Genomic DNA, 23,682 nt, shown 5'->3' with positions numbered 1-23,682 from the left:
GTTGCTTCCAGGTTTTGTTGATGCTTTCTTCACGATTCTTTATATGTGATTTTAAGCTCTTGTACTGTCTGAATGTGCCCAGTAGTAATCACCTTGGCTTCTGTGGTAGACTCCTTTTCTGTACTTCAGTGTTTATTTATTTTTTTTACTTCAGTGTTTATTTTCAGCGTGTAGGCCTCCTCCAGTTGGGAACTCTGGAGGAGCAGAGATGACAGACCTCTTCTGAGCCTGTATGGTTTGTTCCCAGCTGTGATCCCAAGAAGGAGTGACTGTCTTTCTCAGTTGCCTGGTCCTAATGGAGTTCTAGGGTTTCCAGAGATACAAAGGAGCCAGCTCATGAAAACTGTAGGAGTCAGAAAAGGACTAGAGTGAATTTTTGCAGGCATTTTGTTTTTGTTATTTTTATTTGCGACTCTCAACTTTCATAACCTTAAAACAAGGGACTTAGCAAAATTACATAAATATGACCTTTGTGTCACATGATCACCATTTGGGGTTGTTTAAATTCAAGAGTACCTCTCTTCCTTTTTCTTTGTAGAATTACTAGTTTTTCTCAAGATGGATTCTAATATATTCTTTGTCTCTGTACAGGCTTAAGCTACTGGTTTCCCATTACCCAGCAAACTGGGGCCCCCAGGGGGGCAGGGGCTCACCTTTTCTTTCCTTCCATTTTCTCTTCTATCTGCTTCCTTTCTCACTGCTTTCAAGCTACCGCCCCAGTGTAATCTACATCTCCTTGGGACCAGACCCATTCTGTCTTCTGAATTTGCTGTTCTTTGCCTCCTTTTTTATTCCTTGGCTCCCTCCGTCCTGTCTCCATTTCTTCTTTCCTGTTGGTTCCTTTTTCCCCCCTTCATCCCCTTGTCCCTGTTTCCCCTTGGTTTCCTGCTGAGCCTCCTTTGCCTCTTCCGTTCACCTCCACTGTTCCCTCCTGTCTCCTCCTAACAATTTTACAGGTGCGCACTAATGAACAAAAGGGACATTAGATCTGCGCAACTCACTGTGAAGTGGATGGTCATTCCTCAACCCTGCTTTCTTTTTGAATTACAGAGCTCTTCGGTATCCCCATCGGCCAGTTTCCGAGGTGCCGAGAAGCATAGAAACTCCACAGACTACTCCTCTGACAGCAAAAAGCAGAAAACTGAAGAAAAGGAAATTGCAGCTCGTTATGTAAGTTCATTCATCTTTGGGGGAAACCAGTTTACTCTGCTTTTTATCAGCAGCCATTTTATGACTATTACCAACTAGAATTAGACCAGAGGAGAAAAAAAAATAGTGACCGTGTGTAGAACTGTGTGTCAGTTGGCTAGCTGCAGCCTCTGTGTGCAGGGCAGCACGCACGTGTACATGAGTCAGAGCACAGTGCTCTGTCTGGCCGCCAATAGAAGACATTGTAGGGCTTTCATAGTACTGTTTCTAGAGATGCATTTGCTTCCCTCTCTGTATTTCAAGGTGCTTGAATTTCCTGCAGTCAACTAGAAATGTTAAGGAAAATGTAAAATCCTAGCCTGTTAAAATGTCTAAAAGGAATTTGTGCTGAGGGGTAAAGCAAGTAGAGTATAACTTGCAGAGGCATCCAGATGTGTCCCTAGGTTGAAGCTCATTTCCCTTCAGTGACTGACCCTTCAAGTCATAGAGTGAAGGAAGCCAGCTGGGTGGGACTGGGGTGGATGCAGCCAGGGCCTGCTCTGCTCCCTGTGGTGGTGCTCTGCGGGACTGCAGGCCTCAAGAAAAAAAAAAAAAAAAGAAAGTAAGTTTGGATTTTCATGTGAAACCTCCCAATCTTAAAATGCTGGCTACTTACCCAGTCTTTAAACTGAGAGAACGCACATCACACCTGACAGTAGGCTGGATTTAGCCTGGATGTGCCAGCTTCCACTAGCTTTGGAGTAGCAAGCCATAAGCTTCAGTTTTTTAAACTGTAAAGTGGAATCATCATATTACTTACCTTAAAAATCATCACGAGGGGATCCCTGGGTGGCGCAGTGGTTTGGCGCTTGCCTTTGGCCCAGGGCGCGATCCTGGAGACCCGGGATCGAATCCCACATCAGGCTCCCGGTGCATGGAGCCTGCTTCTCCCTCTGCCTATGTCTCTGCCTCTCTCTCTCTCTCTCTGTGACTATCATAAATAAATAAAAATTAAAAAAAAAATTTTTTTTAAAAATAAAAAAAAATCATCACGAGGATTAAAGAACAGAGTACATTGTAAAGTGTTTAGCACTCTTGGGTGCAGTTCATTTTTGTAAGAGGTGAGGAATTAACCTGAATTTATCTGGGGTAAATCTGGCCTTTGTACGTGTGTACGCATGTGCTAGGGGAGGAGGTAATGCTTGTCAATTGTTGATGCAGGACAGCGATGGAGAGAAGAGTGATGACAATTTGGTGGTTGACGTTTCCAATGAGGTACGTTTTATGGCTTGTTCAGCTTCTTGCTCTTACCACTGTAACAATGACTAGTGTCCACACAGTATTCAGAATGTGTGTGCTCCGTTTCCAAAGGGACCCACTTTTTATTTACCTGAAATTTATGTATTTATTATTGATCCTTTTTATATTGCTATTCTTTTCTATAAAAATACAAGTGTGTTTTGCTATCACCATGAATGCACACCAGATATATGTGGTCAGCCTTCAGATCTCATTGACAAGTGACCTGTATATTTGTAGGGTTTTGATTTTTGTTTTTGAATAAGTACAGCTGACCCTTGAACAATGGTAGGGAGGGTAGTTTTAGGGCACTAACCTCCCACAAAGTTGAAAATCCTCATGTAATTCCTCCCCCCCCCACACACTTCTTTAAGTATAATTGACACACAATGTTACATTAGTTTCAGGTGTACAACATAGCGATTCAGCAAGTATGCCCATTGTGCTGCCACATATAACTTTCGACTCCCCCAAAACTTAACTACTAACAGCCTACTTTTGACCTAAAGCCTTACAGATAACATTAATAGTCAGGAACAGGTATTTTGTATGTTATATGTATTACTATATTCTTAAAATAAAGCTAGAGAAAAGAACATGTTAGGAAGATCATAAGGCAGAGAAGATACAATTTATAGTACTGTAGCATATTTATTAAAAAAATCTGCATATAAATGGAACCGCACAGATCTAACCCATGTCCTTCAAGGATTAGCTGTGCTGTAAATATTGCATTCTACCAAATATTTTCTTTAGCAATTCGGTGAATCTTTTATTATTGATTACAGAGCATTCATTCTGCACTTCTTTGTGCTTTCCGCACTCAAGTATTCTAGCATTGTGAGTGTGCTGTGCTGCATTACTGCCCTTGCTGTTTCCCTGTAGGACCCATCTTCCCCTCGGGGGAGTCCAGCACACTCCCCCAGAGAGAACGGCCTGGACAAGGCGCGCCTGCTCAAGAAAGACGCCCCTATCAGCCCAGCCTCCATTGCGTCCTCCAGCAGCACCCCTTCCTCCAAATCCAAAGAACTTAGCCTTGTAAGCTGCTCTTCATCCTCTTTCTTAACGTGGCCTGTTTCAAGATGCTTGGCTTTGATTATTTGGTAAATTTGGTATTTTTCACATTTTTCTACAAGGACTCTTAATTCCAAATATACTTAGATGTTCAATATTCGAACTTAATTGACAAAAGTACTTTGGGAACAGAATGGGTTTACTGACTTACTGGTGATAGATGTTTGTTTTATGAGTTTTTGCAAGGATAGGGGAGGGATATGGGGAAATTGAGCGAAACGTGTATCAGCAAAGATGAAGAAATACACACCAGGCTTACAGAGATGGTTTTGTCACCTATGGTTTATGGTAAATTTAGTTTTCGACTGGGATGTGATTTCGTTGCTAGCTTTGTTTGAATTACCAAGCTATATATGACTGCAATAATTTTCCCTTCCTGTCTAACAAGTAATCTGTCATTTACAAAAGTCTTCCTTGACTCACACCACAAATCACAAATGCAAAAATGAAACTGCTTGCAAGTCAGGATAATCTCCCCATATCCCCTTCTTCTGTGGCTGTGTAGTTAATTGCATTTTTGTGTGTATGTCTTCCTTTTTCTTCGCCAGTTATTTCCTTGTAAAATAACATTAAAAAAAAAAAAGACGAATTCAGTTTTCATATAGTCTCTGAATTTGCAGCTGAAGGAAAGAAAGTTCCTTAGGTTGTCTGCAAATTAGGGGGATGTGTCTGGAACAGAGGTACATTAAGTTTTTTTCTGTTCTCTTTTGGCCTTCTGGTCTTACATTGGCATCTCCTCTCTACTGATCTCTGTGATGATTTAGGCATGGATCTGTTCTAATGGGACCTGTTAACCAGGAAACCTCTTGTGACATGAACAGTCCATCAGGAACCCAGTTCAAGCAGCCTTAAATCAAAGCAACCAGCAAGTATTTGGTCATAGGACATCATGATTTATCAGCCTCTGTCTGACTCATACCAGTTTCCTGGAAATCATCTTCTCTACTCTAGATTCTACTTTAGTTTATGCCCTCCTGAACTGAACGTTGGTTTTGTGCTCTCAGGGATCTGTTTGTTTGTTGGTTGGTTCTTTTTAATTTTAAAACTAAAGGCCCAACCTGAGGAACTTTTTCCATTTCTTTCTCTTTTCCTTTTGACTTGCCTTTTTAAAAACGTTTAACATCATTGTAAAAACTGTGTTCTCATTGCCACTGTATTCTCTTCTATCTCTTATTAGAATGAAAAATCTACTACTCCTGTTTCAAAGTCTAATACCCCTACTCCGCGAACTGACGCACCCACCCCAGGCAGTACCTCCACCCCCGGATTGCGGCCTGTGCCTGGAAAGCCAGCAGGAGTCGACCCTTTGGGTTAGTAAGAAGAGTTTTCTGCACTTTTTTAAAGAAGTAAAGCAATGTAAATAGTGCCGTACCTTAAGAGTAGTAGTAACCCGCATCAAAAGTCTGTTAAGAGTTATTTAACCTGAGTATATTACAATAAGCGAATTTGAGCCCTGGATCCTGTTTTTTTAAGGTATATTTTAATGTCTTACTTCCTTATTATTTCCTGTGTTCTTGTTTTTTCTCTTCTCTCCTTCTGTTTTGCTCTGTAGCCTCAAGCCTGAGGACCCCAATGGCAGTCCCTTGTCCATATCCAACCCCGTTTGGGATCGTGCCCCATGCTGGGATGAATGGCGAGCTGACCAGCCCTGGCGCCGCCTACGCAGGACTGCACAATATTTCCCCTCAGATGAGTGCAGCCGCTGCTGCTGCTGCTGCTGCCGCCGCCTATGGGAGATCACCAGTGGTATGTTCATGGGTCTTCACGAAATCAAACCATTCCATGGCTTCTGGGATGGTCAGACGTGTATTTGAACGTAGGAACCCATCATATCTGCAAATTAAACTACATGCAGTTATACTGTGAGATCCATTGCCTTTTCTAAGGTGAGGAAATGTCCTTGATATTTTAGGTTTCCTTTTAACTTTAAACCTACAAGAGTAGAACAAACAGTAATGAATGTAGTGAACCCTGTTTCCATCATAAACTTAAAAAAATTATACAAGTTATTTTTTTCATGTATGTTCCAGCCCCCCCCCCCCAGTATGTTACCACTAAAATTATAAACATCCTATTTTTTCATTGGTTGATACTTCCGTATGTATATTTCTAAATTTAAAGTCTGTGTTCTCCCAGTATTTAGAGAGGTATTGAGTAGGCTGAGATAAGTTGGTGTAACGGTGTTTGTTTCTGTTATTTTGCTTGGGAAAATTTTAGGTTGGATTTGATCCACACCATCACATGCGTGTGCCAGCAATACCTCCCAACCTGACAGGCATTCCAGGAGGAAAACCGTGAGTACCTCTGAGTCTCGTGCTCACCATGTGCCAGGCCCTGAGCCCTTGCTGGCCCTTTCAGCTGTGCACTGCTAGGCAGTGCGGGGAAGCTGCCCAGGCTCATATTTTGTTTTTGTTTTTTTTCCTTCGCAAAGAATTTCCATTTTCTCTTTGCACAAGGAAAGAGGTAATGAGGTGGGGTTTTGTATTTTCAATTTAAAATCTTGAGCTTCTAATATGGAAATGCAAATTACTGAGGCATCTCCAGCAGTCAGGTCTTCTCTACGTCTGTTACTGAATTCTTTTGTTGCCTTGAAAGAAACGTTTTATGTGCAAACCTGGATGCTCAAAATTTGAGCATGTTGGGAAAAGACGTGCCAAACTTCAAAGGCTGTGAAGAGAAAGAAGTGTGGTCTTATGTTCAATTGTGTTTGCGGAAAAGGTGGCTTGCTCATTTGGCTTATCATCCTGTGAGCTGGATATTTGGAGAGGCTGTATTCACAGCCCCCTTGAGTTATGAAGGCAGAACGCACACATCAGTTTTTCCAGTCTCTCCTTGTACATTCTAATCTCTCACCATATCTCATTGCACATCCTTCATTTCAGTCCAGCGCACCTTTTTATTACCTATGCACGCTTGTCTCTGCAAATTCATCTTCCCAGATGCAGAGACTTGACTGTAAAATAACACCGGCTCTTCCCTTAAAATCCCGGCTTGCTTCCTCTCTCCTGTCTTTGGGAAATATCCCTGCAGACCCTCCCTGCCTTATTCGTCACGCGTATATATTCCCATGGCTCTTTCTACTGGTGTCCTGTCACTACACATGCCAGACACCTGCTGCTTCCCCAGGCTGGTGCTTTCTCCCCACCCTCTGCTACCAACATTTTACCCTCCCTAGCAGTTAATTCCCCTCTCCCAGAGACCTCCTTGGTGGCTGGCCTGCCTCAGGGCATTTGCTCTTTACTGGACCTTCCTGTGGTAGTACTTCTATGGCTTATTTCTCACTTCAAGTGTCTACCACAATGTCACTTACTAGAGCATTCTGCCCTGACAGCCCTATCTAAAATAGCATCCTTCTCTCTCTACCTCTCTCCATCATTGTTCTTCTCTTCCTTCGGCATGTTTTTGTACTTGTCTGTACCCGTTCTGTTATCTGCCTCTCCCTGCTTGAATGTAAGCTCCATGAGAGCAGAAGAGACCTCTTTGCTCTTCAGTTGCAGAAGTAGCTCCAGTGCCTAGAACGGTACCTGGTTCATAATTGGTGCTCACAGTATATATGTTTTAAATGAGTGAGAGAGGCGGGGAGAGAGAGAGTGTGTAAGTGAGTCAGCCATTCCCTCTCTTCTCTGATCTCCCATTGCTTGTTTATTCACTACTATACACTCAGGCACTTAGCTGTCACCGCGTTGTTTCCCATGTGTAACAACTTCTGTAGCTTACTTCTTTGCAGATATATGCTAAGCTTCCCTGTTGTATCAAACACAATGCTGGCTCCATAGCCAAGTTGCTTTGTAAATATTTGACTGATAATAAGGGAGGCAAGGCAAATCAGACTTTGAGTTCCCTGAGAATTGAAGATATAAATACCCCTCAGCGTAAAATTCTGTGTACTTGTGTGTGTTCCGCAAATAGTTGTTGACTGACTTATTAGTCTTGTTGACCAAGAACTCTGATGTATTTGAAGGTGAAAGTTTGGTCTATTTCAAACAGTGACTAAATAACAAGGTCATAGGATTGATCAAATAACTCAAATACCTAGGAGTTCCATAAGAACCTGTGACAATGGAGAGAGCTTTTTTGTTTTGTCTTGTTTTGTTTTTAAGGAAGAGGTATTATCCCGTGGTCAGGTACTGCATAGTTAACACTTGGTTAACTAGCTGTTGCACCAGAGCTGTAGTATAACCACAGAACAGAAGAGTTGGTGCTTCTCATCTCAGCTACTGCCCAGGGGCCACAAGGAGTGAACGGGTATTTGGTGCCCATGAAGAAGAATGGCAGCCTTGGTTTAGGTTTGGGCTGTCTGAGCCACTGTTGAATTAGAGCTGGTCTGATTCAGGAGGCTCTTCTGAGCCTCGAGCCAGATTCCCTTCCTTCTCCTAGTCTTGATACTTAGCATTATAGAATCATTGAGATCCTTTTGAGAAGATTGATGGTTTGAAGATGGTTGCAAATTTTTGTTCCTGGGATTGGTAGAACCCACATCTCATGCAATTGGCCAATGACATTAGGAATCCCACAAAGAGAGCATGGTGTGGTCAACAGAGTGAGTTCTAGAGTGTGACATCTAAATTTGAACTTTTACTCTCCCAGTTGACAACTACTGAACAGTTTCTTAACTTTGTAAACTTTAGTTGGCTCATCTATAAACCAGGGATGGCACGCCCTGACAAGCTGGTGACGAGGTAATGTGTTACATGTTTGGTACCGTGTTTGGTACATGGGGCTTTTCAGCCAACCAGAGCATCATTTCTAGTTTAGCGTTGGCTCAGGACATTATCAGTTCTTCAACTGCTTATATAATTGAACATATTGTAGTGGGTAGAAATGACCCAAGAAAATTAGATTGAGTAAATTAGACTCCATGTTCCTGTCATTAGTGTGTCTTTGTACAAGTGTCAAGACCTGTAAATTCAGATTCATGTATGCATTTGAGATACTGTATTTTTATTTGATTTCTCAGAAGAAATGATTATAACAGGTGGCTCTTGAGATCTTAAGATACAGAATTGTGAAACTTTGTCATGTATGTATTTTTCTACAGAAACTCTTTTTTTGGTGCTAGAATGTAAAATATAATAAATTACCTAAAGTCTTTCCCTACCACACACACAAAGTACCACCTTTCTCCAGAAAGACTTAAAGCAGTTGTGCATCTCTGTTGTAATTGTTTTTACAGAATGAATCACATTGGGTCCTCTTGTCTATTCTGGTGAATTAGCAAGAGTTCCACTCAATTTGTAATTAGAATGACGATATAGTTTAATTTCAACATAAGCCCAAAATGGACTTTTTATCCTCACCTGCTACTTAAATGAGACATCTATAAATAGTGCAAAACTATTCAGTTAAACCATAGTACTAATTATATTATGAGACATGGCATATGGATGCAGCCATGACAGAAGGAAGATCTCAGGTTTATTGATTTTAGGCTGCTCACAATTCAGAAATTTTTCCCTGTTCTGTTTGTTTTTATAAAGCAGGATTTTTCAAAATAGGAATGATGTTAGACACACACAGTAAGCCCTTAACAATTATTTATTGGTTGGCTGACCTACTAGTGGGTTCATATGTGACTTAGAACCTGATTTTCTGTCATACTTTATAAAGTACCCTGGCCAGATCTTTTATTGTGAATTCAAGGTCTAGTCCCATCTTGTGAGACATTGAAAACTTTGGAGGTGTTGCAAAGTATGGGAAAGATGAGTGCAACGTTACAGAACTCGGCCTTTTAGAGATGGAAGACGTGATGAGGGTGGGACGGCCAAGGACCTTCTCTAAATATGTTGAGTTTTCATCAAAGCATGATGGCTTCAAATAAAATAGCACCTTCAATGCACGTGTTTTAAAAAGAGCGATTTGCAGATGCCTTGATGTTTGAAGTATTGTCCTTTCGGGAAGTCCAAGCTGCTTCTGTTCTTTTTGCCAGCTTCCTTAGGGGGCCGTTCTTAGCTACTCAGTGCTTTCTCCTGCTGTGCACATAGGTGCTTGTGCGTGTGTTTTGGAAGAGCGCAGGTCACTGTATTCTCTGGTTCCCTGAACCCTCCCCCTTCAGCCCTTCGTTTCTAGTTATTTGCTGGACATTTCAGACAACTTGAGTGTGTATTACTTGCGCTTCAAATTTATCATATCACAATGTCCCCCGACTAGGTCTCCTCGCAAATTGCCCACCAGGAGTATTGGTATTCTGGTTCTTGTTTCCTAAGCTCAGAAACTCTCTTATTATTGGCTCCTTCCTCACAGCTCCTTCGTTAAGTCCTATAGAATTTTATAACCACTATTATTTCTAGTGTGTCTTCCTGACCTAGCCTAGTTCAGGTTCCCCATTACCATGCATCTAGATTATTGAAATAATTGTCTCTTACTCCACCTACCCATTGTATTCCTTGCCGATAACATGTATTCTGTCAGTTGCCCCAATAATGTCCTACCTGTTCTCCCCCCAAAAAACCCTGTTGTGAATTCTGTGTGTGGAGCTCTCAGGCTGGCCTTGTAGGCCCTCCCTTTTCTAGCACATAGATAGCAGTGTGTGTGTGTGTGTGTGTGTGTGTGTGTGTGTGTGTAGAGTATGAATGTATATATTCCTGATAGATCCGATCAGCCTGTGCTCAGGCCAGCTTCTCCAACCACTTAACCATGGGATCGTTATTAAATAAATGAATCCTTGGATCAAAACCAGTCCAGGAATTTCCATCATTGCACCCTATCCTTTTAGAGCCCTTGCTCTCTGCTATTTGCACCCCCCGGAATTGTTTTGCCATCCTCCTCCCTCTTTGGCAAGATCCCTCCATTCTGCAAAACCCATCCCTAGTATCATGTCCCTGTTGAAACATGAGCATTGTCTCTTCTTTATGAACCACCGCAGAACTTCATACTTCATGTTTTTTCACCTGGTACTGTGGGCACTTCTGTGCTTTACTCTTCACACTTCCTAGATTGGAAGCTGCTAGGCCAGTGTCTTACCCGATTTTGTATTCTTAGCATGATGTCTGTGTCTAAGCATGTGGCTAAGAGGTCCTTATCAATGGATTTAATTGGATAGAAAAAGAATAATTATTCAAGCCTGGGTTTCTCTGATTTCTAGAATGGTTGGCTTTCATTACACATTCCAGTACACTTTGCCAGCTACTCATCAAAGAGTTTCTTGAAATCTGATAAGAATGTACTGGAGTTTTATTTTTTCCAGTCTTGAGTATCTGACATGTAGTAAGAGCAAACAGGGCCACGTATATCCTTAATGCTCTTGACATTCTTGTTAAAGGAGTTCTAGGAACATAGTAGGTGCTCACAGAGTGGTTGTGGTTGAGTTGAAGAATATCCTATCAAAAACCTCAAGAGAAACCGTGTGTCTGGTTTCTTAACTATTTAAATTCTCAAAGCTCCTTAGAAACCATTTAGTGATACTAGAGAGAAGGGATGGTTTTTCTTCAAGTAAATTACCATTAAGAATATATAACACCATCTACACTTGGAATAACCTTTCTTTCTCTTTAAGGTTTAGTCTTCATGACCTCTTTAATTGCTAAATCAATTAGCCTTTTTCTCTATCATCATCCCTCAGAATCTCAGCCTTCCTCTGCAAGCATTACTGACTTCCCCGCTTTGCCTCATTGACACCTAGCACTCTCCCAAGGGGACCCTTCCACATGTGGCTCTATGAGGGGGTGCCCCCTTCATTTGTTTCATATCCTGAAATCCTTAGGAGCAGTGATGGGGTGATAAAGGCTATGTCACACACACCCCACCCAGTCTTTTCTAGAACCAAACTCTCATATTTTTGTGAAAACTCTGACCCTTTGAGACTTGTACCATTGGAGTCTACCTACTCTTCTGCCTTGTTGAGGGATTTCCCCAGTTTATTAAAGATTTGACACTGGCTTAGGGTCTTCCTCCCCTCAGAGCCTGCCATCATTCCATGCGACTACAGTGTTCATAAGGTTGGCCCCCAGTAACCTTGTCTTGGGGTTTGGACCATGTCGACTGTAGCTGTCCTTTTTGACTTCACTTACCTATTTAACAGGCTCACAAAAAAGATCTCATGAATGCCCCTCACTGCATCACTTCCAGAATTCACATGTCCATTCAGCACAGCCTTCTCTGCCTCTAGCCACCCAGAGTAGTGATCTTTTGAACTGCAAATCTGTTCCCAGCTTTCTCACTGTCTCCCAATCCCCAGCCACTGGCTTCTCCCCTAGGTTACTGCACAGACCTCCCGTCTAGTGTTCCTTTTCCCATTCTGCCACCTGTAATCCATTCTTCACCCAGCAGTCAGAATGATACTTTAAAACTTAACTGAATCCTATCACTCTCTGTCCAGAAGTCTCCAGTGACTTCCATTCCACCCAGGGTAGTATCCACGCTCCTCCTCACAGCTTGCCAGGTCCCTTTTACTGCTGCCCTCCCTCTGTCCTCAGCCTGCCCCATTCACAGAGTGCACACTAGTCTTCTCATTTGCTCTGCTTCAGGGACTTTGCATCATTCTGTCTCCTGGCACATTCCACATTCCCCCCTCAATGTGTGCAAGGGCCTGCATCCCTCCTTCCTGTCTTCACTCATATGCTCCCCCAGGCTTGTACACCGTGTGTGTGTGTGTGTGTGTGTGTGTGTGTGTGTGTGCGCGCGCGTGCAAGTGCATGCGCACATGATCATCCGATGGGGAACTGAGGATACTTATTTATCTGCTTTTATGTGGTATCTTCTTTCCCTTCTACATATTGGCTCAGGAGAATAGAGACTTTGTCTACTTTGTTCACGCCTGAATGTCCAGGACCTGATAATACTTGACTCATAATAGGCATTTAGTAAATAGTTTCTGAAAAAATAGGTAATAAACATTTTGTCTTGCTCTGGCCTCCATATTTGCTATACCCTGACACCATCTCCCTCTCTATATCGAAGCCCCATTGTCCTCACTCAAATCCCACACTGCCAGACATGTGCATTGTCCATCACATTGACCATCTGACCTTTTTATTTATGTGAATATCTCACTAATAAGTCTGCCCCACTACTCACCTGCTGCCCACTCCCCACTCCCACAGGCTGTAATCTCAGGAGATATGAGATTTTTCTTCCCATTGTAACCTTGGTCCAGCATGGTGCTTGGCACACAGGCAGTATCGCAGAAGTGTTGAATGGTTGAATCTGTTAATAAGCTGTCAGGTGGTAGACTATCTTCCACCATCTCTCCACTTGATTGTCTCCCTCAATGGTCTGTGTCTCTGACTGCTCTCACTGGAGGTTCCTTAGATGGAAGCAGGCCCCTGCATCTAGTGTACTCACTGCATGATCTGCTACAGGATCATCGTTTCTGCTCCCTTAGCTTCAACTGTCACTTCTTAGTTGATAGGCGCGCACACTCCCTTTCTAACCTAACCTCTCTTCCTGAATCACAGCACTCAACTTCCTGTTGAGTCGTTTGGGTTCCCAACTGCCCTCAAATTGAAGAAAACCAAACCATTTAAACCAAACCATTTACTTCCTTGCATGTGTACCTTCGGTCATGCTTTCCTGTCACTTCAGTAAGGTATCATAGTCTACCTGAGGCACCTGGGTTCCAAGCCTTAAAGCCCACCTCTGCGCTTCTGTCCCAGGTCACACATCCAGTGTGTTTCCAGTCCTGTTGTTTGAACCAAAATGTCTTCTGTCTTGTTTTCCTAGCTTCCCCTCCTCCTTCCCCCTCAGCAATCTGGCATACTACTTCTCTTCTACAGCCCAGTTCTGTGCCTTTCTCCATTGTTTGCAGAGAAAGAAAAAGCCTTCCACTATCTGGCAGCACATCTTCCACTGCTGCATGCTTGCATCATCCTTTCTGGGGACCCTGAGGGAGTGATGAGGGCCCCTCAGTAATGGGCTTAATTTTGATGAACGTGGCTAGCCTGTAGATTTTTGCATTAAGGAACCGTAAACTATTTTGGTTCTAAAACTCCCCTGATAGGTCCAAGCTCCAATCCGTTGTGTACCCACAGATGCTTTCCCTTTGTATAAACTTTTTCCTATAAACAGAGTACATTCCAAAGCTTCATGCCACAGCAAAAGGACAGAATTTCCAAAATGGGCTATTGCCTGTGATAGAAGACCGGCCCAGCACTGCCCCCCCCCCTCCTCCCATCACGTAGCCTAACTTCAGTGTCCTAAGAATAGAGACCTGTTGAAAGAAATGTTCTAACTTAAGTTGCATTTTAGAACCAAATGTTTTCATAGCTATAGAGTTTTTCCTGGAGATGAGTTTGAGATGGAGCTGCTAAATACTCATAGGTGGGCCTTTGGGGTAGTCACACCGGATGCCTTTTCAGGTCCTAATTTTATTGGGAATGACTTGAATTAGTAACTGTCAAGTCTGATAGGACTTTATTTGTTTTTTAATGTGTTTTGAGGGAGGGGCACAACTGTCATTTCACCTTGTAGACCTAGAGACTCTTAGCTTCTTAAAGCTGGTAAATTTGGCTTCTTGATCTCCATTAGTAAATCACTTGATTGGAGTGAATTCATATATAGGCAAAAATCTCATCACAGGATTCTGGATCACCCAAAGTAGAAAGCATTGCAAGTCTGCACAGTGCCCTGAAGGAGTAGGTACTATACCTAATGTTGGCTATCTTACTTAATTCTCTGTGAAGTATAGGTAGCCTTCTCTCCCTTTTAAAGATGAGACCTGAGGTACAGAGAGGCTCTGAGACTCTGAAAATTATGTTATTTCTACTGTACCAGGTAAATTTGACTTATTTGCAAATCATGTGTAGCACTGAAGATGTTTTATTTTTTTTTATCTCCTTACACTGGTCAGTTAACTGACGTTTTTTACATTTCCCTTTACCTATTTTTTTTGTCTTCCCCCACTACCTTAGAGCATACTCCTTTCATGTGACCGCAGATGGTCAGATGCAGCCTGTCCCCTTCCCCCCCGACGCCCTCATCGGACCCGGCATCCCCCGCCACGCACGCCAGATCAACACCCTGAACCACGGGGAGGTGGTGTGCGCCGTGACCATCAGCAACCCCACGAGGCACGTGTACACAGGCGGGAAGGGCTGCGTCAAGGTCTGGGACATCAGCCACCCCGGCAACAAGAGCCCCGTCTCTCAGCTCGACTGTCTGGTGAGTCAACATGGATGAACAGGGTTTACACCTTCATCCGGAAAATAGGATGGGATAGTGAGGGACTTAGATGGACAATCAGCACATGGAGTTGATCCCAACTGGGTAGTTGTCTTTGGTGGTTCGCAGCCTTTCATGTGGAGACTCAGCGCTGAGGAGGCCTATCTTTCAGTTCCTCAAGGCAGCATTATCCAGTTCTTGATGGCATGTGCTGCGTGTCTCGTGCAGCTTTTGTAAACACTGCCCAGCGTGTGGGCACAGGCTCACTTGCCTGTCTGATAAAGGAGTTTAAGAAAAGCAAAAGCCCAGGAGGCTTTCCGTGAGAGTGCTCCTGACGCTCAGTCTGTGACATTATGAGACCAGAGTACTGTCACGCTTCAAGGGCAGACACTAGGATACCCTCTTGGCTGTCTCTTGGGCAGTTGTCCTTGCACTGCTTACGGAACTTCCATTGGATATTCTTCCTTAGACCAGCAGTGGGATTTTTGCAGCAGCACCATGTTAGGTCAGCTTAACATAATTGATGTACACAACATTCCCAGAACTGCACAAGCTGGGAGGATAGTTTTTCCCCCCTCTACCCCTAACAGTCTGTGATCAAGTTTTGTCTCCAGTTGATGCCGCTTGACCAACCGCTGCTGCCCTCTGTGCAGAAAGAAAGAGACTTCAGATCTCTAACCTCTGGCACCGTGGTGGCAGCAGTAGTACCTTTCACCCTCCAGGTTCCCAGGCATGGCTACTCCAGGACTGCATGTGCTCCTGCCTTAGTGTGTGTGTTTCTGTGTGTGCAAATGACTCCGGCAGCAGGGTGATTTGGTGGTGGTGGGAGTTGGGTCTAGATCTTTGCATTTTCATGCTAATTAAGATTAAATATCTCAGCACTAAATTTGTAGATCAAGTTTAAGTACTTCCCTAATTTCATGTAATTTTCTAGCATTAATCCACTTTATCATTGTCATAAGTAAAAATGGCTCATTAAAACCAGGAGGGAACACAATACTTTTTATGGATTTCTGCTCTCATGTTAATGCTGTTTTCCTTTCCTCATGAGTGATCTCTTGATGGTTTTTGTCTCTGCAGAACAGGGATAACTACATCCGTTCCTGCCGATTGCTCCCTGATGGTCGCACCCTCATAGTGGGAGGGGAAGCCAGTACTCTGTCCATCTGGGATCTGGCAGCTCCCACCCCACGCATCAAGGCAGAGCTGACGTCCTCAGCCCCTGCCTGCTATGCCCTGGCCATCAGCCCTGACTCCAAGGTCTGCTTTTCGTGTTGCAGTGACGGTAACATCGCAGTCTGGGACCTGCATAACCAGACACTGGTGAGGTGGGTCAGCAAGATCCCTTATCAGGGCATGAGAGGAATGGATTTTACCATTCTGGGCCAAAGAGCCCTGTGTGTCTAAGACGATGAAAAATAATTATCCTACTAAAAAGGGTTAGGGAACAGGCTCCTTTTAAAGATGCTAGAAACAAGTTACTAGTGTAAAATCTTTTCTGCACTTTTGAACTTACCAAATGAGAAGTTGTTTTCTTTCTTTGCTTTTTTTGGACATTGTCCTAAGCATCACCAATTTAAGTTTTTAAAAAATGAGGTCATTTTTACATAATTAATGTACATAATGTTCCCATGACCTCATGAGCTCATTAGACATCTGTAATTTGCCATCTGTGCTTGCTAACCAACCATCATTGTTGATAGACATTCACTGAGAAGATTCATGGTGCAGGGCAACATCCTCCATGCCACATGTATCCCACACGTTCATCACTAAACACCTGCCATGGTCCCCGGAATTGTGTTGCTCACTTTCAAATGGGCTAGATTATCTGTAATCCCACCTTTAAGGATGGGTGGATGCACTAAGTTGTCTGTTTAGAAGTGAAATTGTATGGAATTGGTGTTGATAGGTAATGCCCTGAAATGAGTCTCCAGATGTCAGCACCCAAGAGAGTAGGAAGCAAGAGGTATGACCTGCTGGAGAAGGTTGTAATCAAGCCTAGCCACAAGTCAAGGGGAATACATAAGGAGAAAAGGCCTCTGCTGTCCACCTGTCAGATATTTTGCAGGACTGAGCTCAATGTATGATTCCAAAAACATCATTTTGTTTTTCATCTTGGATAAGGCTCCTTATAAAGAACTACTTCTAATCTCTTCTCTACCACCCTGCCCATGTCTTTTGTCTACCAGCTCCTGGGGTAGCTGAGACATACATAGGCCTTACTTGAGAGTAGGCCTTTTGGTCTTGCACAGCCTGCTATAGTTGCATTGTTGTGCACTGGCAAAATTTGCTCTGCTGTTCCCGTGTCCATCCCCATAGCTTTAGTAGAAGGGAGAGTATGCCTTACATCCTCTTAAACCCTTTCTTTCATATGACAATGATAAAATAGATCTTAAATGTGTTTTTGATTATGTCATATACATGTAGCTATGTGAGTTTTATTATTTCAATTGGAGATATTTTTTTTTCTGTTGCTAAAAGCAGGTGTTTTTTGGTATAAGAGTAGTTCAAAAAGTGTTTCCTCAGTGTTCAAAAATAAAAAGTGCAGGAAATTCGGCATCTCAGTTAAACCTGAATTATGTGTGTGTTTTGTTATTTGAATCATTAGAAAACATAGTAAACCCAAGTAAAATCTATGAATAAGATGTTTGATGAAATTGATCCCTGAGGAGTTCTAAATTTTTTTTATTGAGGTATAATTAACATTCAGTGTTATATTAGTTTCAAGTGTGCAGAATGATTCAACAATTCTATGCATTACTCAGTGCTTTTCATAAGTGTGCTCTTAATCCCCTTCATCTGTTTCACCCATCTCCCACCTGCTTCCCCTCTGGTGATCAGTTTGTTCTCTGTATGAGTCTGTTTTTTGTCTTTTTTCTTTGTTTATTCATTTGTTTCTTAAATTCTACAGATGAGTGAAATTGTATTTATCTTTCTTTGACTTATTTCCGTTAGCGTTATGCTCTCTAGCTCCATCTATGTTGTTACGAATGACAAGGACTCATTCTTTTCAATGGCTGAGTAATATACCACTGTGTGTGTGTATGCGCACACGTGCATATATGTATACACATACACATACACCATATCTTCTTTATCCATTTATCGATGGACGCTTGGCTATTATAAATAAAGCTACAGTAAACATAAAGGTGCATACGTCTTTTCAAGTTAGTGTTTTCATTTTCTTTGGGTGAAAACCAGGAGTGGAATTACTGGATTGTGTGATGATTCAACTTTTTAAGTTTTTGAGGAAGTTCCACACTTTTTTCCACGTTGGCACACCGATGAACTCTGAATTGAGTTCATAGGAAAACTAGTTTTTCAAAGGCTTTCTCTCCATTTGACATCTCTAGGCAATTCCAGGGCCACACAGATGGGGCCAGCTGTATTGATATTTCTAACGATGGCACCAAGCTCTGGACGGGCGGCCTGGACAATACGGTCAGGTCCTGGGACCTGCGTGAGGGGCGCCAGCTGCAGCAGCATGACTTCACCTCACAGGTACGGTCTTGTGCCTGGACGTTTTAGAAGACACAGTTTTGTGGAATATATGGTATACTTAAGGGATAGTTCATTTGCCGTGTGATGAAGTCACTTTTGACTCTAGGTTAGATAACTGAAAATTGAATTTTTTTTCTGTCAAACTACAGTAATACTTTTTGAAGGATTAAAAAAATCTCCTTTATTACAAGTTTTTAGCAGGGTTTTATTCCAAAGACCATTCCTCTGTATATATTTGATTTTTACGTAAGTGATTAAATTATATTGTGGAGGTATATTGCATTACTTTGGGATCACTTATTTGGCTGTAATTTCTTCCTGTACAATTCAAATTCTTTTGACTTCCTTCATAATTTGAGTAGTATTCCAGAAGAAATTGTACCTCCCAGTTAAGGAAAGCAAGCATGTCTTCTGTAGGCACCATACTATCATCTATTTTCATCCTAGATCTTTTCTCTGGGCTACTGCCCAACGGGAGAGTGGCTTGCAGTGGGAATGGAGAACAGTAACGTGGAAGTGCTACATGTCACCAAGCCAGATAAATATCAGCTGCATCTCCATGAGAGCTGTGTACTGTCGCTTAAGTTTGCCCATTGTGGTAAGTAGTCTCCTCCTGTCCATTTCCTGTCCGCTAGAATCGCTTTTTTCAGTCTTCCTGCTGATGCATTTTCACTCTACTCCTTTGGTCTAGTAATATGTTCCTCTTCAGAATTACATTTCGTTCTCCTACGTCCATGCCTACACCTCTAATGCCACGTACCAATCCACTTATCGTTGTGATAAGTATAAATGACTCACTAAATCTAGGAGACGGAGCTTTATTTTTCCAGTGAAAAGAAACTTTTGTTGCAAATTAGAAGAGTTTTCCAAAAAAAAAAAAAAAGAAGAGTTTTCCGTGAATAGTTCGTGCTCTGTAAAGCAAATCTCAGGTGTCTGACAAAGTAACACAAACAAAACCTTTTTCAAAACTCTCTTTCTGTAGGCAAATGGTTCGTAAGCACTGGAAAGGACAACCTTCTGAATGCCTGGAGAACACCTTATGGGGCCAGTATATTCCAGGTAACACTTCACTTATTTAGCTACCACTTATTGCGTGCCCTGCGAGGTGATGGTTTGCCCAAACTCTGTTCATTCTGTCAGATGAGTAAGGCTCCTGAGTGTCCTAGGAGGTAGGGGCTGGTGTCCTACCTGTTACACAGAGAATACCTTGCCTTAGGGAGGCTAGTGTCACAGCCACGAGCTGTGGAGCCATGGAGCCATGGAGCCTGGGGTGGGCTCCATTTCTCTTTGAGCCCAGAGCTAAGAGCCAGCTCTCCATGCCTCAGTCCCATGTATATGTTAGGGTAGAGACTTTATGTCTTCTGTGATGTGTCTTATGTCTTTAAAATGCTTTTATTTTAAAAATCTGAGCATTTTGCTTCAATACTCCTAGTATTGTTATTTCATTGTTTTTTCCAGAGTGTTGTGGAAAAGTTTAGTAACTCTTGATTAATTTCAGAACTGTTTATTCTTATTGACTCAGTGGTACTTTGTGTCGTGTGTAAAATTGTAGGAGGACCAAATGGTAGATACAATAAACACACACACATAGTCTCTGTGCTCTCAGGCTGGAATGTGAGAATTTCATAGGCAGGTTAAAGAAGACTCCTTCTTTAACCTGTACTTAAGATAGTTTGTTTTTTTTTTTAGGTGTGTGGTTTATTTTTTTAGGAATAACCACAGATTTGCAGTTTTCTTGACAGAGTAGTAGTATGCCGTCATGGAGTAGATCAATGCACTTGAATCCAAAAATGCATATATTGAGTGAAAATACTGTGCAAGATAATCAATAGGACAAAAATAGCTGATTCTTGCTGTCATGAAGTTTATAATTGAATACAATATTTTTTGGTTTTTTGTGGGTTTTTTTTTTTGTATTATGGGTCACAAGATGGTCCTAACCAGGACTTTAAAAAAAAAAAAATCTTAGAGTGAATCTTTTATAGTAAATATACATGTTATATCACATTTATACTGGGTTGTGAAGTAGAATGGATTAACTACAGGTTACAGTCAAAACAGGTTGAGAAACACTGGTAGTGGGTTAGCATCTGCATGTTGTCATTTATTTATTTTTTCAACATTCAGAATTCTGGTTAACAGCCTGTGGGGGGAGTTTGTTTGGCACAGTTTAGTTCAAAGTTGATATTGAACCCCTTGGAGTTAATTGAACCCCTTGGAGTTAATATAGTTGAATATGGAATCCAGAACTCTTAAGTATGGTACATTTCTCTTTCTAACCCTTGAATTCCTCCCTATTTGGAAATTTTCATTCTTTTTTTACACAGGAGGAAATTAGGCTTTCTATTAGAAATCTCTTTATATTCCTAATTTCAAAAAATGGAGTGTTTTCGATGCCATTTTGCACTTGAGCTCTGAGGCAGCTCTCTGAGGGGATAGGCAACTAAGATGCCTTTGCCTCTTTGAAACGCAGGAGGCTCCAGCAGGTTAAGTGACTTGTCTGGTGTTCCACAGCTCTGCCTCCATCCAAGCTGTCTGACCAAAGCTGAAGGTTTTTCATGCTAAGGACACTCTGCTCTTACCTGTCTGAAGAATCAGATTCTAAACTGAGCCTTGCTTCTTCAAAGCACAGGTGTTCATATAACTGGCTTGCAACTGGCTTGCCTGCTACCTGATGCCCCCAGTGCATTAGCCCAGGGCCCAGCGTGGTGTGTCCCTAGAAGTTTCCTTGGCCCTACCATTTTCAGGAAGTGCCTGGACCATCTTGCCCAGTTTGCTGCTCCTGTTTGGACAGTGGGACTCATTAATGCTTGTTTCCACTCTGTGTCTTCCAGCCCTGCCTCATGGGTTTTTCTTGCCATAGTTAACATTTGTGTGTGTTTCTTCCCTAGTCCAAAGAATCCTCATCGGTGCTTAGCTGTGACATCTCTGTGGATGACAAATACATTGTCACTGGCTCTGGGGATAAGAAGGCCACAGTTTATGAAGTTATTTATTAAGGACAAATCTTCATGTGAACTGGACCCCTTCTCCTTGTAGCACTTTGTTCTCTCATTCTCTTACCCCCCCGCATCTAAAACCAAGGATTTCAAATGCTCATCGCAGTTGTAGAGTTCAGTACCCCCACTTCCTCCTTGCTGTTGAATTGTGAATACTCGGTAAGAACCTGTGATACCAAATCTTCAGCTCTCTACTTGGAAGAACATGGAATAACCATACTTAACAGTGACGAATTCTTTAATTATGTATTATATCTGTAATATATTTATTTTGTTTAAAGAAGGCTTTCTAACTTTGACTGAATAAAGCTGTCTGCTCCTGCATTGATAATGAAGATGCGTTGTATTTGATACCCCTCCCCCCCTTTTTTTGGCAAAGGAGGGGAAAGGAAGGTTTAAAATAATTAATGAAAAATGTCATTAAATGTAGACTAAGGACTGTATAGAGATGTGAAATGTATAATTACATATGGAAGCAATATGTTGCTGTGTTGTTAGATTTTTTTGTTTTCTACTTATTTTAAATGTTCGAAGATTTGAACAATTAGAACATGACAGGCCACGTCTTATTCATTTGAGTCTATTTGGACAACTTTAACCAATATATCTGTAGCTTTAGATTCTATTTGATAAAAGTAATTGGACTTTTTTCTTTTTTCTTTTTTGACTTGTCGACAAGTGTCTTTGTAATAAGTTTTTAATTCCTTTTTTTTATTGTATTATAGACGAACAAATTAAATTTGGCCTAAAGAGAGAACTTAATCCCTTCTGGATATTTTTGCCATGTTTCTTTGCAAAGGGAGATGTATACCTTTGGGCAGTTTTGTCATTACGAGAAATTATGGGCTATTTTTTGGCATGTTCTTTGGGAACTGCACAGATTCAGGGGAGGATTCCTCCTGCTGTGCAAGTCAAGTCTTTTACAAAATAAGGACAGCAGAGGAGATTTGCAAGGACCTCCCTCTGAAACCAGAAAGAATGGACTCTCACCTGAGATGAGAACTTGCTTTCTTTACCTCCGGTTCTTTCCCTGTCTTAGTTGGATGTCCCCAAAATGGACACAGGCTGTGCCATTGTGCCAGAAACATTGTGTTATCTTTTATGTTGTTGTTGTTGCTGTTCAACTATGATATGTGACTCCTTTTTTTTATTATTATTATTTTTGTTTGAATGCTTTAAAAATCTTTTAAGTCTGTGGATCTGCTGATGTACAGTGCCTTTGCTGCTATGGATCAAAATCAAGAGAACTGTGTAGATAAACTTTATTGTATAAGTAGAAAATTACTTAATTTCATACTAGAAACGGATGGATGCTGCAAGTTGAAATGGACTGTCCATTGACGTTCCTAATGTGGTAGCAGAAAAAAATGGTGTCTTAAGTGCTTAGTGTTTGATGTCATTAACAGTTTCGTAAAACTCTACAGTGTAGAAAGATTTTGATACTAAACTGTGCATTGTACATAGTTCTAATGCATCGTATTGACCACCGTACTTCTATAATGGTAGATTGTTTGTGCATTCAGACTTTTAAGCATTAAACATAAATAACTTCTAGTATGCTTATTTCTAATTCTTTGGCTGGCTTTCGTTTATTTTTTGTCTTTGGCTGTGCTGCTCCCATATACTAAAAACTACTAGTTTCATTCAAGGGAGCTTCATTATTAGTGCCTCTTTCATTGTGTTTTTATTTTCACTTGACAAGAACTAGAAGGGAGAGCAGATGGAGGTTTGAGGATAGGTTACTACCAAATATTTATTGAGTGCCTCTTCGGTTTTTACAAGTGCTGTCTTATCAAAAAGTTGTCACGAAGAAGTTTATTGGTCACACTAACTCAGTAGCTACATGTGGCTAATGGCTACCGTATTGGACTACTTAAATTTATAGAACACTTCCGTCATCACAGAAGGTTCCATGGGACCAGTGCTGCTTTAGAATTAACCCACACATAACCGTTTCTAGCCATTTGGGTTTAGGAAACATGTCCAGTGTAATACTGTGGAGCCATTGAAAGCATGAAGCCTATTGGGCTGCTGCTGCTAGGGTGTGTGAAGATTGAGCATAAGGAGGTGCTTACTAAAGTTCCTGAGACTCAAAAAGCTGTCATTTTTAAGGATCCACTGGATAGAAAGAAGGGTGGGGTTGGGTTGGGGGTCCCACAGTGGTCTGGAGTGTGCTCAGCGATCAGCCGTAAGAAATAGTATTTACGGGCCAAGTTTCATCCCTGTGCGTCAGTGGGGTGGAAGCAGCACTTCAGATGTGAGTACTGTGAATGCTACTACATCAGGTGCCATGTTAAAGGATGCTTAACTCTGTGCATCCTTACTGAAATGTCTTTAAAAGTATAGAGGTTTAGAGAAAAAAAATTGTTTTGGTACGAAGAATATGACACTCATGTACCGTGTGTTCACCTCCAGAAGGAGAATGTGCCTACCTTCAGGAAGTAGAATTCCCCTTTGGTGCCTGGTGGTCAAGTCTCTTAAGGGAGATCCAACATTGGCCATTACACTGGGTTTAAAAGTTGAGATGAATGCGTGTATAGACCTAGATTTTTTTAATTAATGGGTATCAGTTTCTGCTCAT

The 23,682-nt window shown here is 41.8% G+C and overlaps 1 protein-coding gene across 10 annotated transcripts in view; it reads left to right on the top strand.

The window, feature by feature from the left end:
• The window catches only part of TLE4 (TLE family member 4, transcriptional corepressor), a 142,156-nt gene extending 119,501 nt beyond the window's left edge, over positions 1 to 22,655 (top strand). For all 10 annotated transcript variants that reach the window (XM_041744968.1, XM_041744964.1, XM_041744963.1 and 7 more), the window contains 12 exons: positions 1,051 to 1,170; positions 2,350 to 2,403; positions 3,313 to 3,465; positions 4,679 to 4,811; positions 5,054 to 5,247; positions 5,719 to 5,795; positions 14,346 to 14,595; positions 15,676 to 15,923; positions 17,955 to 18,102; positions 18,550 to 18,700; positions 19,085 to 19,161; positions 20,994 to 22,655. In XM_041744968.1, the coding sequence (XP_041600902.1) occupies positions 1,051 to 1,170; positions 2,350 to 2,403; positions 3,313 to 3,465; positions 4,679 to 4,811; positions 5,054 to 5,247; positions 5,719 to 5,795; positions 14,346 to 14,595; positions 15,676 to 15,923; positions 17,955 to 18,102; positions 18,550 to 18,700; positions 19,085 to 19,161; positions 20,994 to 21,101 (1,713 nt within the window). In that variant the 3' untranslated portion in view covers positions 21,102 to 22,655. The remainder of the gene's footprint in view (positions 1 to 1,050; positions 1,171 to 2,349; positions 2,404 to 3,312; positions 3,466 to 4,678; positions 4,812 to 5,053; positions 5,248 to 5,718; positions 5,796 to 14,345; positions 14,596 to 15,675; positions 15,924 to 17,954; positions 18,103 to 18,549; positions 18,701 to 19,084; positions 19,162 to 20,993) is intronic.
• The last annotated feature ends 1,027 nt before the right edge of the window (positions 22,656 to 23,682 follow it).

Source organism: Vulpes lagopus, chromosome 2, assembly GCF_018345385.1.
Source record: "Vulpes lagopus strain Blue_001 chromosome 2, ASM1834538v1, whole genome shotgun sequence".
NCBI classification, from domain to species: domain Eukaryota; kingdom Metazoa; phylum Chordata; class Mammalia; order Carnivora; family Canidae; genus Vulpes; species Vulpes lagopus.
This window is presented reverse-complemented; position numbering and strand designations above follow the sequence as displayed.